At 33.8% G+C, this 15668-nt stretch overlaps 1 protein-coding gene across 1 annotated transcript in view; it reads right to left on the bottom strand.

Moving 5' to 3' along the window:
• The window catches only part of Dlg1 (discs large MAGUK scaffold protein 1), a 234933-nt gene that overhangs the window by 141496 nt on the left and 77769 nt on the right, over positions 1–15668 (bottom strand). The window contains exon 5 of the mRNA XM_004644568.2: positions 11922–12086. Coding sequence (XP_004644625.1) covers positions 11922–12086 — 165 coding nt within the window. The remainder of the gene's footprint in view (positions 1–11921; positions 12087–15668) is intronic.

Below are 15668 nucleotides of genomic sequence, written 5' to 3'. Positions count from 1 at the left end.
GCCTATATGTAAAAAATGATTATTTTTTTCTCTGCCTCAGAAATTCCATTTCTCTCCATTTTCATGCATTAAAAAATACACAGAATTTCTTACTTTAAATAGCTGACATTTTACAATCTAAACAACTATGGGACAATTTTAGTGGCTAAAACCAGTAAGCTGGGAGAGTTCACATTTCGTATTTATTATGCTTCTTCTAATTATTTTAAAATAGCCTTAGGAAAATTTATTTTTTAAAAGTACTACGAATTGCATCTATAGCTGCATGCATTTTTTTAACTTATATATTACCAATGTCACAGAACATCATCCTCAACTTGTTTGTAAATGAGACTATTCTTATCCTCTTACTACATTCAAACAAATCTTTTTTTACACTAATATCTACCCCATCTTACCCTTATACCAAATAGGCATTTCAGTTAACTGTTGATTTTATATTTCTCTTCTTATATTTCAAATCTATTTTCTCAAAAATAAGTAATTTTATGAGGCTCTTTTTAAAAATTCGGGACTTACACTGTTAGCTCATTTCTTTGTAAACTGAATATGAAAAAATATACATCCCATAATACAGATAAAATACATATCCCATGATAATGTAATTGCACAAGTTTACTGGTACCAAATTAACACCAGATAATACATATTTATAGAATGGAAGTTCTCATGAAATCTCTTAAACAAATCAATTTAATATAATTTTAAGGTATAAATACCTATAATAGTATTGAACTTACTCTATTCTCAAAACCCTAAAATGAATATATTTCAAATTATCTTGTTTCTTTACTGTAACAGTCTTCCTATAGTTATTTAATAATATACAAAAAACAAACAAGTAGGCATTTCCTTTGCTCAAACATCATATTTTACAGCATTTAACATAGTCTAGAAATAAGATGAACATTCTTAATTTACATTTTAATCTCTGTATTAATGGCTTTATATTTTTAGAGAAATCATTCAACAGAATCTGAGACTGTTTTGTTTGGCATTATATAAGAGCATAAGGGAAAACATTTTTTGTTCTCCTCCTGTGCTAAAGACCTGCAATATTGGACTAAAAACATAAATTCCTGCATATCCAAGGTTTCTATCATACAGCTCTATTTTTAATTTAAAAAATCTGTATTAAGTCATTTCCCAAAACAAATGTGAACAGAAATACACTGAAAATAATTTCAACAAGTGGTATGTTGTTACCTGGGTGGAGCTGGTGGCTACCGAGATGCAGTCAATAAAGCTGTGTCTTCGAGTGAAAAATGCAACTATTTGCTGCCAGCGTGAAGGTTCTGGCTCAGCCTGTAGTTCATCTGACGAGCCCTTTTTGGCCCAGTGTTTCTGCTTTGGGCCTACTGAACCATGGCTAGAGCTAGTATTCCCTCCTCGACTGGCACGAGAGTACAGAAGTGTGTTGTTTCCGAAAATGTAATTCATCTCTGCAGCCCTGCAGGTGGTTGCCAAGCAGTCTTACTTCTCTACCAGCTGCTGAGTGGTGAATGATCGGTAAAAACTGCAGCTAGAATTACAGCAGCATCACTTGTAGATCAGAGAAAATAAAAACCTTGAGAAATGATGCTCATTTTCTCTGTAGTTTCTTCCTATGAGAGCTTGTATCTTCCCACTGTACCTGTTAGCTATATGATGGCTGGGTTTATTTTTGCAGACAAAAAAAGACGACATAAGGTGGATTTCTCTCTCGTGATTATTTTTTCACCAGCGTCTGCAGGAACCAAAAGCTGTTCTTTTGTTAGCTGATAACTAGACGAACTGAAATCCAGGAAGTGAGGTCGATTAGCAGGTGAAGAAGGATGTTACAAACACTGGACTACCGAGACCCTTTGGGGCTGTCTGATTTAATGTACCGGGTGGAAAAACCCTGGAATACTAAGTTTCAATCATAGTCTGTAGTAAAATCCACTGGCATCTTCACTGCTTACATAAATTATAAATATGAACTGAATTTAAAAACACAAGAAGCTCCTTTCTGCCAACAGTTCTATTAAAATAATTTCACTAAAAGAAACTTCATTATTCACACACAAATTATGGCACCAAAACAATCTTACATTATGTAGCATGAATTTTAAGCTTTTAGAAGATGCTACCTAAGCTATATATGTTAAACTCTGTGTGATAAGGAGAAATCAATTTGTAATGTAGCATGATCATTTTATGTAATATTTTGATTTCTAATATTTTGATAATTGCGTCTAGAGAGAGATGACTCAGCAAAATAAATATGTCTTTTGGAACTTTTGCGATAAAGACTAGCAAGGAAATTATCAGAATCATCCTTCTAGCATATTATTATCATATGATTATAAGGTTATCATAAGGTTAGCATATTATTATCATAAGATTATAAGGTTAAGTAAGGGGCTGGGGATATAGCTCAGTGGTATGGCACCTGCCTGTCAAGTGTGAGGTCTTGAATTTGATTCCTGGTTAAAAAAAAAAAAAAATGATTACAAGGTTATGAATTTATAAAACTGAAAAAGAATAGATTTTGTTTGTTTGGTAAGTAGTGAAACATGTTTTATACTACCCTGGCTTGCAAAATGTTTGATGCTAAACATTTTTCAATATCTGTTCTCTTGGTTTGGTCCCTGAACATAGTAGTTTATCTCAGAATTGCCTAGGGTGCTACCTAAAAAAATTCCCTAAGTGACACCCCTGGATTCTTTGGTAACAGGAATTGAACTCAGGGCTTCATGCTTGCTAGGCAGGCGCTGTACCACTGGGCTCCATTCCTGCCCCCTAAATGATTCTTAAGCACCTTCAAGTTTGAGAATCAGCTTCCTAAACCTATACTCTTAATATGATATACTAGTTTATATTGAAATATATAGTTGTTTTAAAACCATATATGAACAAAATCATTAGTATACTTGATAATTTACTAATAGTTGAATAGCTCAATTTGTAAGCCCACACAAGCTCAATGTAATTCCCAACCTCAACCATGAGTTATTTTTCAGATGTAGACTGACAAATAGTTATCTAATGGTTTACCAGCATCAACTAGATGCAGCCTACCAGAAGGTGAGCTATACTGCAAACTATACCCTAAAGTTTACTGCAAATGTTGCTCAGCAATAAATGATGTTCATGAAATATCTATCTCAGTCCTAAGATACATTAACATATACTCTAAAAAAGGTTGAGAGCTATTTGAGACTCTTTGGGTAAGATGTTTTGTGACAGAGATGATATAAAAAGTTTCATGCTTCTACTCAACAACTATGCGAGCAACAGCCCGTGATTTATGGTTCTGAACAGACTTGTTCTATTAATTGGAAGCAGGCAGGTAGAGACAAACACTAAAGGTAGATAATGAACCAAGAATTTTCTCTGAAGGGGAAAAATAAATTAAATTTTTTTAGAAAAAAAACAATTTTACTTTGGGTCAGGTTCTTAGTAAACAAAAGACTATTGGGTTTAAAATTGTGCTGTAATTTTGAGTATTTGGCACCAACATACATGCTCTGATCCATAAATTTTGATGAAAACCCATGAAAAGGAAAAACAACACAGGACTGATATAGGCTTTGTTATTCTAGATTGCAATGATACTAAATGCAAATGCTAAATGCAAATCTCTCTTCTTTTAGCTACAAAAAGTATCAATAGATAGAATATTAAACCTTTAATATACATAAATTTATTCTATGATGACAAAAAGCTTGCTCTGAAGTTGATATATTACTCCATCTCTTATTTCACCAGAATATAGAGAAAAAAATACTTCTGAATGTATGAATTTCTTGTCTAAATCTATTCACATAGAAAACTTCAAATTCTCAGAAAGGCATCTTGAGGCAAATGTCCTGCTATCAATGCACAAAAATCTAAGATCTCATCTATTTCCAAGCAGCAAGCACATGCATAAAAAGCCATCTAAGTACACAAGTCACAATTGGTTTCCTATGATTTCATTGAGAGACAAAAGGCAACCAACTGTTCTTTGCTTCTTTTTTTTCTTTGGTACCAGAAATTGAACCCAGGACCTTGTGCTTGCAGGTAGGCGCATGTGCTGCTGAGCTATCTCCTTGGCTGTTCTTCGCTTTAGAACAGCCTCACTGATGTAACAGATAAACTCCACTACCACAAAATTTAAACTCAAATATAGAAAAGCCTAGGAATCCTAATTAAAATAATAAATTAAAAATATATAACAAACCAAAAACAGAACCACTACTAGCATTTCATATAATATACCTTTTGTATAGTTTTTGTCTTTTTCATAAAAATTAGAGTACACTTTTAGCCTAAATCGGCAAAAGCTTAAGTGGGTTATTATGTAGCCTCACATATGATTATGAATGGTGCAGTTGTCAGAAAGACGTATTTTATCTTAAATGGAAATATACAGTTTAAAACTTACAGCAGTTCATCCTATATTATTTGCACATATTTCCAAACTCACAAATTAGCCCAGAGTCTTTTAAGTATAAAGAAAAGCAAGTATTACATAATATTACTTATAAATTTTAAAAGGTTAAATATTTTATAATTTTAAAATGATACTAAGACACTAAAATACTAAAAAAGAAATTACAACTACAAAACTAAAGCACTGTAAAAACAACATACTTGTCATTTTTCTTAATTCTTTTAACCATTATAACCTGATGAATTTGAAGGCACAACAATACCTAAGAAAAAACAAGACTAATTTGAGAATATCAGTAAGAACATGTACTGTTACTTATTTAGAAAAACTTGTACTGTATATACAAATCCCTCTGTATGAGCACCATCTAGTGGTCAAATTTTATACAAATGATATGCTAATTTTAGTATACCAGAGTCATCTAAAAAAATTATAGTAAAAAAAGTTTGTATGCTCAAAGGATATGGAAACAAAGTTTAATTCAAAGGTTTAATTCATTGTTTACTTGAAATGCGAAGATTCTACTACTGTAGCATTCAGTTTGAAAGGCTCATATTTGTTTATGCCCATTCTCCTGCTTCTCCTATTTCTCATAATTTTAAGCACAGCTGTTAATTTCATTGTATAATATTCTCATTACTATTTATTTTTAATTTCAGTACAGGGTCTACAGGGTCCTACTACACAGATCAGATGGTAAGTGATTCTCCGTTTTCAGCCTCTCAAGGGCATTACAGGTGCACACCACCATGCTCAGTCTCAATCCCTCTAAGTGCACCCCAGGGGTGGGGCCACCACAGCACACCTGGGATTGAACCCTGGTCGCTGCACTCTGCCTAAGCAGGCACTTTAGTCCATGAAGCTATCTGGCCGGCCTGTCTCATTACTATTACATGTAGTATGTCTAGGAGAAGATATACTGACTTAGAAAAATAACTTTCATATACCTGCTTATGATTTCAAGTCCCTCTTAACAATGTTTACTTTGCACATACTAGCGGAACAAACTTTTCCTTGCCATCGAAGAAAAACACAAAATACAAATTATTTTGTTTCCTCAATCATCCCCACAACCTCCCATATAGCTAGTGATACACCTATTGTCCTCCTGTCACCTTTCTGCACTGATGAGGTTTTCTCAGATTGTTACCTTCCTACAATATTTACATATTACTCCAGGAACTGCCTCCAACTTTCCATCCTTCAGTATCTTTTTTTTTTTTTTTTTTTTTGTATTTTAGGGCAGGGTCTACAGGGCCTCCAGGGTTTCACTATGTAGATCAGACTCATAGCTATCCTTCTGTCTTCAGCCTCCCACTAGTTGGGATTACAGGTGTGTGCCACTACACCCAGTCTCAATTGCCATCTCAGCATGTCCCGGGGGCAGGGTCAGCATGGCAGGCTGGGGACTGAACCCCCAGCCCTGCATCTGCCTAAGCAGGTGCTTTAATCCGTTGATCTATTTGGCTGGCCCCATCCTTCAGTATTTTACTCAAACCCTTTCTTCAGAAAATTCCAATAATTAAATTTTCTCTCTATTTTTTTGTTATTACTTTCCATACAAAATAATAAATGCTTAATAAATATTGAACACATGTATTTCTCGATAAACAAAATTATTCCAGCAAATTTTAAAACAAGTAGCTATTAAATGAATTTTATATTTATTTATTTATTTTTTGGCGGAACTGGGGATTGAACTCAGGCCCTTGCACTTGCCAGGGAAGCATTTATTCCACTGAGCCATCTCCCCAACCCCTGAATTTTATTTTTAATGTTCACTTTTATTTGAACTATGAAGGAAAAAAAATGTGAAATCTAAGGGACTGTCTGGTTTAATATTCTACTTAGTGAACTACCATTGTTCAAAGGTATTTTCAAATTAAAAAAATGAAAAAGGTCCCTGTACTGGCTTTAAAAAAGGAAGGTTTGTTAATGTAATAACTGAATCGATATTATTGTAGAGTTTCTTAATTTTTGGTCTTTTAATCTTCGAAAACAACTAAAATTTGCTTTTAAAAAAACTGTTGTTTTTTTTTTTTATCCCTACTTTGGTTTCCTAGAAGAAGCTAAAGGAACTTTAACCATTTTATACAATAGTATTCCCACTTCCAAGTCTGCTTCATCCCTCTATTATTTTATGAGGAAACTGCCACCTTTATGCCTGACGAAATTTTAAAGGAGACCTTAATAATTCTTAAATTACAGTTGTATCAGAATAATGCATAAAAAAGTTTCAGTAACTTAAATAAACTGTTCATGTGTTTTTGACCCAGTAATTTAACTTGTGGAAGTCTTTCAGGAGAAAACAGTCCAAATATTTTTATTACCCAAAGGTTGTTCATTACTGTTTTCTTTACAAACCCAAATAAAAATGGAAATCACAAAAATCTATGACCAGGCATGCCCACCAAATAATAGCACAAATATACTATGTAAAATTATATATCAAGTTTAAATTTTTTAAATTTAAATTTAAGTTTTAAAAATATTTAGACAAAAATGTGTGTAACAACTTTATGACAGGGGAGAACTTTGCATAGTTTTAAAAAGAAAGCGTGATTTAGAAAAAGATAAGAGAGCTGAGATATTTCTTTTATTAGGAATGAGCATCCTTGTCTATTCAGTTCCCAAAAAGCCAAAGTGGGGAGGGATAATTTGCTGTCTTTAATAGCACCAGAGACTTTTTAAAAAAGTTAACTGTTACATTGAATGATGTTAATACCTAACAAAACAAAACAAACCGAAAAAGATAGAAGAAAATGACCTACAAAAATGTCCAGGTTTTCAGCTGCTTCTCAATTACAACAGTTATTTATGACCACAACATACTAAGATGCTACTTGATCTACCAGAATGTGTCTACAAAGGTTTATATACCACAATACAAAAACTGCTCCTCAACTAAGGTGGTGATAAAATGCCAGCAATTATAAAAATCTATTGTAAACCAACTTCAAAAAACGTAAAATGTGAAAAAAGTATAAAAGTTTATAATTGATAATAAAGAATATTTAATTTTAATATCAACTGTTTAAAAAGCTGTGGAAGACAATGTTTTATCATTTATCCTTTATGTAATATATATCAAAAAAGCTCTTGTATATAAGTAAAAAGAGTATTTTAGGGAGAGAGCAAAACAATCAGTGAAGTTAGTTTTTCATTCTCTTAGGGCAAGGACATTGGGGAACAAATGAATCAGATTAAGGGAACAATTGAGAAGCTAAGAGAATAATATGTTTTCTCTTTGAAATGCTAAAAATACTTGTCATTTCAGGCAGGGGACTAAATACAAAAATGATGCCAAAAATTTATTCTAAAATACACAGTGGTAATAGCAGTGGTGCAAGCATTTGTCACAATGCTTGTAAATTAGAATGGTGAGCTGGTAAAACTCGCAAAAGCCAGCCTACCCCAAACCAATTAAGTAAGAATTTCTAGAATCAGTAATTTTTAAACTACTCCTTAGGTGAACTCATGTTTAGCCATAGCCAAGAACCATTTCTCAGGGGAGGATGCTGTCCCAATTAGAAATTCACACCCCTGAACTGATTTGCTAGCATCTGAAAAGGTTATAATCAGAGATGGCTGCTATTAAGATTTGTTTTAGGGGGCCAGGGAGATGGCTCAGTGAAATAAGCGTTTCCCTGGCAAGTGCAAGGGCCTGAGTTCAATCCCTGGTTCTGCCAAAAAAAAAAAAAAAAAGATTTGTTTTAATATATGATCAACATTGAAGATTTTGATCATCAAAATGAAGTGGATATTCACTGATGAAATTAGTGGCTTCATTAAATAGCAAAATGGAGTTTCACTGGTGAAATTCATTGTATTCAATTACAGGAGCTGGATAAATTAATTCAGACACATTCTATCCTTGCTCTAGGGGAAGAACACACTTCGAAGACGTGGAGGACCACCTGGGCAACTCTCCTTGAAAGAGCAACTAACTGCCTATTTCGGCTGAGCCTGACCCTATTTCTGTGTACTATTATGTACAGAGTCCGCTAGGACTTTTCCTTATCCCTTCAATTGGCTTTCAGCAATGCATACTGGTCTAACCGAGATGCTGGTGGTAGTCTTTGAAGACGGCAAGTGTGTTTTCCCAGTATCCCTCACCTGCTGCTCTTTAGTATGAGCCAGGTCAACATGAAACAAAGAGTCAATGCTCCAATCGAACCTCCAGATAGAGGCTATGACTTCTTGGGGCTTGAAAGATTACACATCAGAGTTGAAGCACTGACCCCAAAACATTAGATACTATCTCAATTGTGAAATGCAGATTACTCTCTGCATATCCTTCTCTGTGCACACTGCAGAGATAAACGCAGGTCTTCTACCTAGTCCAGCTCACAGTACTCACTTCCTACTATTCTCAGTCACTCATTTTCAAGCCCCTCCTCCTTCATGAATGAATAAAATGCGGTTTCAGCCCTGGGTCAAGGCCTTTGTTCTGGATAGCCATCATCATGGCTGAACGAAGGACCCCTTGGCTCCCCATAATTACAAACACACCTTAGCGTCTTTACTTTCCCTGTGGGCTGCACTGGAAGTGTCAGAGTGGAAATAACTTGAGGGATTCCAATAATTTATCCATGGTATTACAAACATAAATTTCTTGAATCGAGACGAGAACCAGAAAAGGCTCTCTATATGAAGAGATATATGTCCTCAAATTCTAGTCTTGCACTGTGGAAAAGACCAGACTCCAACGAGACATACATCTGTAAGTGGTACCTCAGGTTTAATCCCTAAATTATCTGGAGATTCTGAGACAACATCTTGTCTCTAGAATATTTTATCTACCCAGGATGATCATTTTATGTAACAAAAGAGAACCAAAGCTTCATCAGATTTAAGGAATAGGCTATAACAAATAATTATGCATGGGGGCTCACTGTTTTAATGGTCTGCTTAGGTCAGAATCTGCACACATACCAAATTAACAACTAAAATACCTACAAAAAGACCAAGATTTGACCATGTCTGGCCAAATTGGTTTTGGATAATTTCTAACCACCAGAATGACCAGAACTTTAAAACATCACAAACAAAAAGAATTACACGTATCTTGGGAGAGGTTCTGGGCTAAAGAAATAGATTAAGTCAACCAAAGGAAAATGGATATATTGCTAATAATAGCATAATAAAACAGCAAAAGGTGCTTGGACTTCAAATGCTCTAAAGTTTTTAAATTGTTCTGAATGGGGGTAAAAGATACTTATTGGCCTTAGGCTTCTGTTAAGTTAAATATGAATATTAAAATTTCTAGAATAATCACTAAAGCAAGAGTAACACAATAACTTCCCAGGAAAAATGAGATACATCAGGAAAAGAGATAAAAAAAAGGAAAAGAGATAAAAAAGGAATAATTTCATGTATTTAAAATTAAGTATACTTCAAAAGAACTCATAAAGTAAAAAACAAAAAGAAAATGTTAAGATTGATAAAATGTTACATATTAAAACATATGTGATATGGATAAAATGCTGTTTAAAGAAAAATTTAGAAACTCTTAATACTATTTTTAAAAGATTGATTATACACTCAACACCTGATGTAAGAAACTAGAGAAGACAGAATATAATACATTTTATAGGGCCGGCCAGATAGCTCAGCACACTAAAGCACCTGCTTAAGTACAGTGCAGCAGCCAGGGTTCTTGGTGCATGCTGAGACAGCGACTGAGACTGGGCATGCTGGTGCAGGCCTGCAATCCCAGCACTTGGGAGGCTGAAAACAGGAGAATCACTACAAGCCGGATCTATGTAGTGAGACCCTGTACTAAATACAAAAATACATAAATAAATTTTATGAAAGAAGAAGGGAAAATGTAAAGAGAAGAAATGGGGTAAAAAATATAAAAGGAAAAGTGTCTGTGCCACTAACAGTCAACTGATTTTTTTCCTCTGGATATCACTCATTTAATTTCCTAAGCAAGGGTCAGAGATTGTTTCTACCAAATACAATCTTAAAATAATATGCACGGTATCCTACAAGTATAGTTATTTACATAAGTATCTGTGTATTATATAGGCCCATAAATGTGTATATATGTGGGTAAGCATGGTGGCACACAGGGTGAGAACAAGAGAGAAAACATTTTCTTTTTCTTTCTTTCTTTCCTTTTTTTTTTTGGTGGAACCACCTGGGATTGAACTCAGGCCCTTGCGCTTGCCAGAGAAGCGCTTATTCCACTGAGCCATCTCCCTGGACCTGAGAAAACATTTTTGTAAAAAGAGAAGGTTCGGGCCAGGGATATAGCTCAGCAGCACAAGGACCTGCCCAGCTGTGCAAGATCCTGAGTTCTATTCCTGGTACCAAAAAAGGGGAGATGTTTCTATGAAAAAAAAATCTTTGAAACTGTCCGTCTTTCGGGAAGAATGATTTAAAAAAAAACAATCTTAGGAATGAAAATAGGTAATATATGCTATGAAGATATGCAATGATAATACAAGGGCATTATAAAAAATAATTTGAAAATATGTATGAAATGAAATTTCTAGAAAAAATAAATGTAGTAAAATGATCTGTGAATAGAAAATCTCAATGGTACCACAACCATTAAAAATTTAATAAGTATTATGTAATCATCCCTCAAAAAGGTAAGCCCAGGGAAAGTTTTACTAGTAAGAAATGATCTTTATGCACAATATATACAACCAGCAAAGGACTGATTTTTCAGAATCTATATAGAACTCTTTCTAGATAGGCATATACCACAACACAGGAAACTCTAATGACAAATATACCTTATCTCATTAGTAAACAGGAAATACAGTTAAAATCACAATGAGATACCACTTCAAAACCAAAACCAGAACATCAAGTCAGTGAAAATTAAAACCTGTCACATATTGCTTTTGAAAATGGAAATTACACAGCTAATCAAAAGTCACCTGGCATAACTCATGATCCATATAGTGTTCTTAGCAATTTTTTATACTAGCACTTACCTTAACTCAGTACCAATCAAAAGTGACACAAATTACTGCACAAAAGTTATAAAACAGAAAACTCTAGAGCAGTGAAATGAAATAAAGCTAGAAATATACTGTTGAGCAAAAAGAGCAGGTATAAAGTGAGTTCACTGTAAAAAGTTTAAAATATGCAGGATGAATATTAATTAGAGTACAAATATGTTGTGGAACTTTACAAGAAAGGGTAAATACCAAATTCAGGATTGTGGTTCCTTTTGAGGGGAGTAATGACAGGATCAAGTCACATACTGGGCTTTAAAGTTAATATTCTTTTTACATATCTACATATTTAAAAGAAGTGTTTAGAACTACTTTGATGTGTAGTATTTGAAGTATAATAGTTATTTCTTTTATCATAAAGACAGTATTAGTGAATAAAATTCATTTATAAAATACAGCTTAAAATTTTTTTTTAAATACCAAGAAATACCCGGCAACTATAGAACTCAAATCAACCAAAAGGAGAATCTATGCGCATGAGTAGGTATTTAGGCACGAGCTACACTAAAAACATGTAATTCATAGTAATAACATAAATATCCTACCTTTATTGGTGAAATATGAGAATGTGAAACAAATCCATGGACATTCTCAATTTCTGACAGATTCTTCTCTGAGACATGAACCAATTCTGGTCCTATCACCTCATTAGTTATTTGTGGAGAAATGTGCTCTTGAGGAGGTATATCTTCATCCTGATACCGGTATTTCTATAAAGTAAAGAAAATTATTAAATACGAGAAAGGCCTAAAAAAGCAAAATAAATGATCAAATCATAGTTTGTACAACTAGTCAAATAGTATAAACAATATGAAAAATATTTTATGATTCACCAGATCAATTTGAGAAAAATAGGATTCCATGTTAAAATCATGTCAATAATTTAATAAAAATCATTTGAGGGGGAAAAAAACCCTGCAAAGGTAGATGAAATAGAAGACTGAATGTTCATCTGTCCATCTACTGGAAGTATGAGACTGGGCGTGGTGGTACGTGCTTGTAATCCCAGTGCTTCGTGAGGCTAAAAATAGGAGGATCACTAAGAGTCAGATCTGTGTAGTGAGACCCTGTAGATCCTGCACTAAATACATTTAAAAAAAAAATGTACTTCTATAACTCAGTCTCAGTCGCTGTCTCAGTGCCTGCTGGGGACGGGGCTGGCAGGGCACGCAGAAGATCAAACCCTGGTCCCTGAGCCTACCTAAGCAGGCGCTTTAGACGGCTGAGCTATCTGGCCAGGCCTGAACCACATATCTCTAAAATATGGTTGTTTCAATAAAGTCAGCATGAAAAATCATATTTTTTCCCCATAATTTTATTGAGAAACAAATAGCAATGAAACAGTTTCAAACCAAACTGGTAGGTCAGTTTCAGTAATTAACACATTGCATACATTCTTCCTAGTGGTTAATTGCTGTACAAGATGTGGACATGATATCGTATTTACAAACACTATTAGAACAAATCCCTCTATTCATTAAGAGAATGTAACTATATATCTATTCTAACCATTTTGAATACACAGATACAAAATGGACATTCATCTGTATCCCCTTTTTTTGTTTAGTACCGTCATTTGAATATTATAGGTGTGTTAACTCAGCAAAATAGTCTAAAAGAGTCCAGTAGTCCGTAATAGTACTGGGTCTTCCACTTAACTGGCAGTGTCAGAAATTGTTGACAAGAGCCCCCTACAGCTCAACATAACACCATGGCTTTACTTCTTATACTTCGTTTTTATACTTTTCTGCTGGATGGTTAAGACCAAGATAAAGCAAGACCTATGCAACAAGAGTTGTAGCTTTTGGATCTGATAAGGTCAGTGAAAGCCCCTCAGGATTTATCCTGAGATCCTGTACTTCAGATTGTAGATCCTTCATCAGTGTCAGCCACGTGGATGAGTCACGGCCATTGCTTGGCCGATGTGCTCTCTGTGAAAGCCTGAGAGAATGTTTTCTCTCCATGTGACTCTCCTTAGGCACACTCTATATCATCCATCATTATCCTCTTTGGCTCCATAATCTCCTTGATCAGAAAATTTGGTACACTACTGAGTTATGTGACATTACAGTACAAGTTCTCATATGTCCTGAGTCTTAATTGACCTTGGAAGACTAGGGCCAAATGTTGGCTTTCCTTGAGACCCTCCTTTTTCTCTAATTTTGGTCTGCAAACTTAGGTTGTTAACCCTCCAGAAGAGAAGCTTATTGTTTTTACCATACAACGTAGGCTGTTAAGCTTAACCTCACTATCTGTCTGAATATCAAACATCTTAGGCATAACATGGAACGAAAAATCAAATTTACTTAGCTAAATTAGGCTGGTTTTCTTCTAGTAACTTGTACAAAATGGGGGTGGGTGGGGAAGAGACAGTAATTTCAATCTCTAAATTCAATCAGCTCAGTAGAAAATAGCATTTCTAACCTACAAAATAATCTATCTTTCTGACATATATATATATATATTTCTATTCAAACTATTTTTAAAAGATTAATATAGCTTTAAGAAAGTAAAAATTATGTATTAAATTATGATTATAGGAAATAGAAAATACTATACATATTCCTCAATAAAGCTGGGATAATCTATGCATAAATACAAAATCCAAATAGATAAAATACAATATTCTCCCCTTCTAATCATCACCAAATAAACTCATCCATAAAGGAAAGGCACAAGTATGGAACAGAAAAAGTTTTAAAGCAACAAAGGACTACTAGGTATTATAGCTGCTTTTAGAAGAACAGTCAACAAGCATTAAGGGTTATTTTAAAAAACCATATGCATTAGTAAGTAAACTTAGAAAAATGTAAAACTTAATCAGAAAAAATACACTATTAGCACTCAGAGACATGGGCAAAAATCACCACATTTGTGGTAGAGATCTCTTTCTAGTAGGCAGTTTGTCAATAAATTTCAAAAGCCCTGAAAATGGATTTACTTCTTGATCCAGCAAAATTCCACTCCTAGGAATTGGTCTTGGAGACAATATCAATGTAAAACATAAATACTGGAAGAATTTTGCATAGAAAAAAGCATCTAGTTCTAAAATACATACATATAAAAATTTGGATTATTGTAATTTCATTAATTATAAGAAATTAAAACAGATTAAAAGAAAATTTACAGATTGAAAGATATTTAAAACTTGTTTAAAAATATTCAAATTGTGTATATTTGTATACTTATATAATTACAATACATCTTCCTGTATTTTCTAAGCAATAACATTCTGTGAAACGGTACAAATGCATAAAAAGTCACAATCTGGCTACCCTATTTAAGATGATATAAGAAATCTGTTTTTACATATAAATCTCAGCAACTTGGAAACTAATAAAGGGAATTCTCTGAATTCTCTGATCCCATAAGGAAGGCTGAAATTATGTAAGTATACAAATATACACAATTTGAATATTTTTAAACAAGTTTTAAATATCTTTCAATCTGTAGATTTTCTTTTAATCTGCTTTAATTTCTTATAATTAATGAAAAAATGAAGCAGTGATTTATAAGGTTCTGTAAGATTTTCAGTAAAATCTGAGGTTCTCAGTAAAGTCACTACATACAGGATTATTCAATGTGGTGTTAGGCTTCTATTATTTCCTGCAAACTGGCAGGTGAGTACAATAGCTTGATCAATCTCATATTCAATTCTCTTGCTAGACTGTATATGGTGTTATGTTCTTTTATCAGGAAGCACATAATACCTGATTACCTCCTTAGGGGATGTTAGCAGCTTTTGACATTCAGTGGCTCAATCAATTCATTCATGGGTGTGTTGCTAAATGGTGGCAATCTAAACTTTTTCATTAATTGGAAGAGATATATAGAGGTATACTTCACCTATCATTTGATTACATGCTGGTATGGTTCACATAACAACAACAACAAAAAAAGCAAAAAACTTAAAATTTGTCCTTTTCTAGACTTGTTTGCAAAACATAAAAAACTGGCATTCTCATTCTCTCATTCTCTCTCTCTCTGCTCCCCTCTTTTCTTCCCCCAATGAAATCCCTATCAAAATTCTACCTGAATCATCCCCACCCAAAATTAATAGATTTATAGTTATATTCTCTTAATGAATAGAGGGATTTGTTCTAATCGTGTTTGTAAATAGGATATCATGTCTGCATCTTGTACAGCAAATAATCACTAGGACGAGACTATGCAATGTGTTAATTATTGAAACTGTCCTACCAATTTGATTTGAAACTATCTCATTGCTATATGTCTCTCAATAAAATTATGGGGAAAAAAAACCCAGTCAAAGGCAACAATTAAAAACAACC

This window comes from Octodon degus, unplaced genomic scaffold (genome assembly GCF_000260255.1).
Source record: "Octodon degus isolate 3935 unplaced genomic scaffold, OctDeg1.0 scaffold00203, whole genome shotgun sequence".
NCBI lineage: Eukaryota > Metazoa > Chordata > Mammalia > Rodentia > Octodontidae > Octodon > Octodon degus.
The sequence above is the reverse complement of the archived record's forward strand: the minus strand, read 5'-3'. Positions and strand labels throughout refer to the sequence as shown.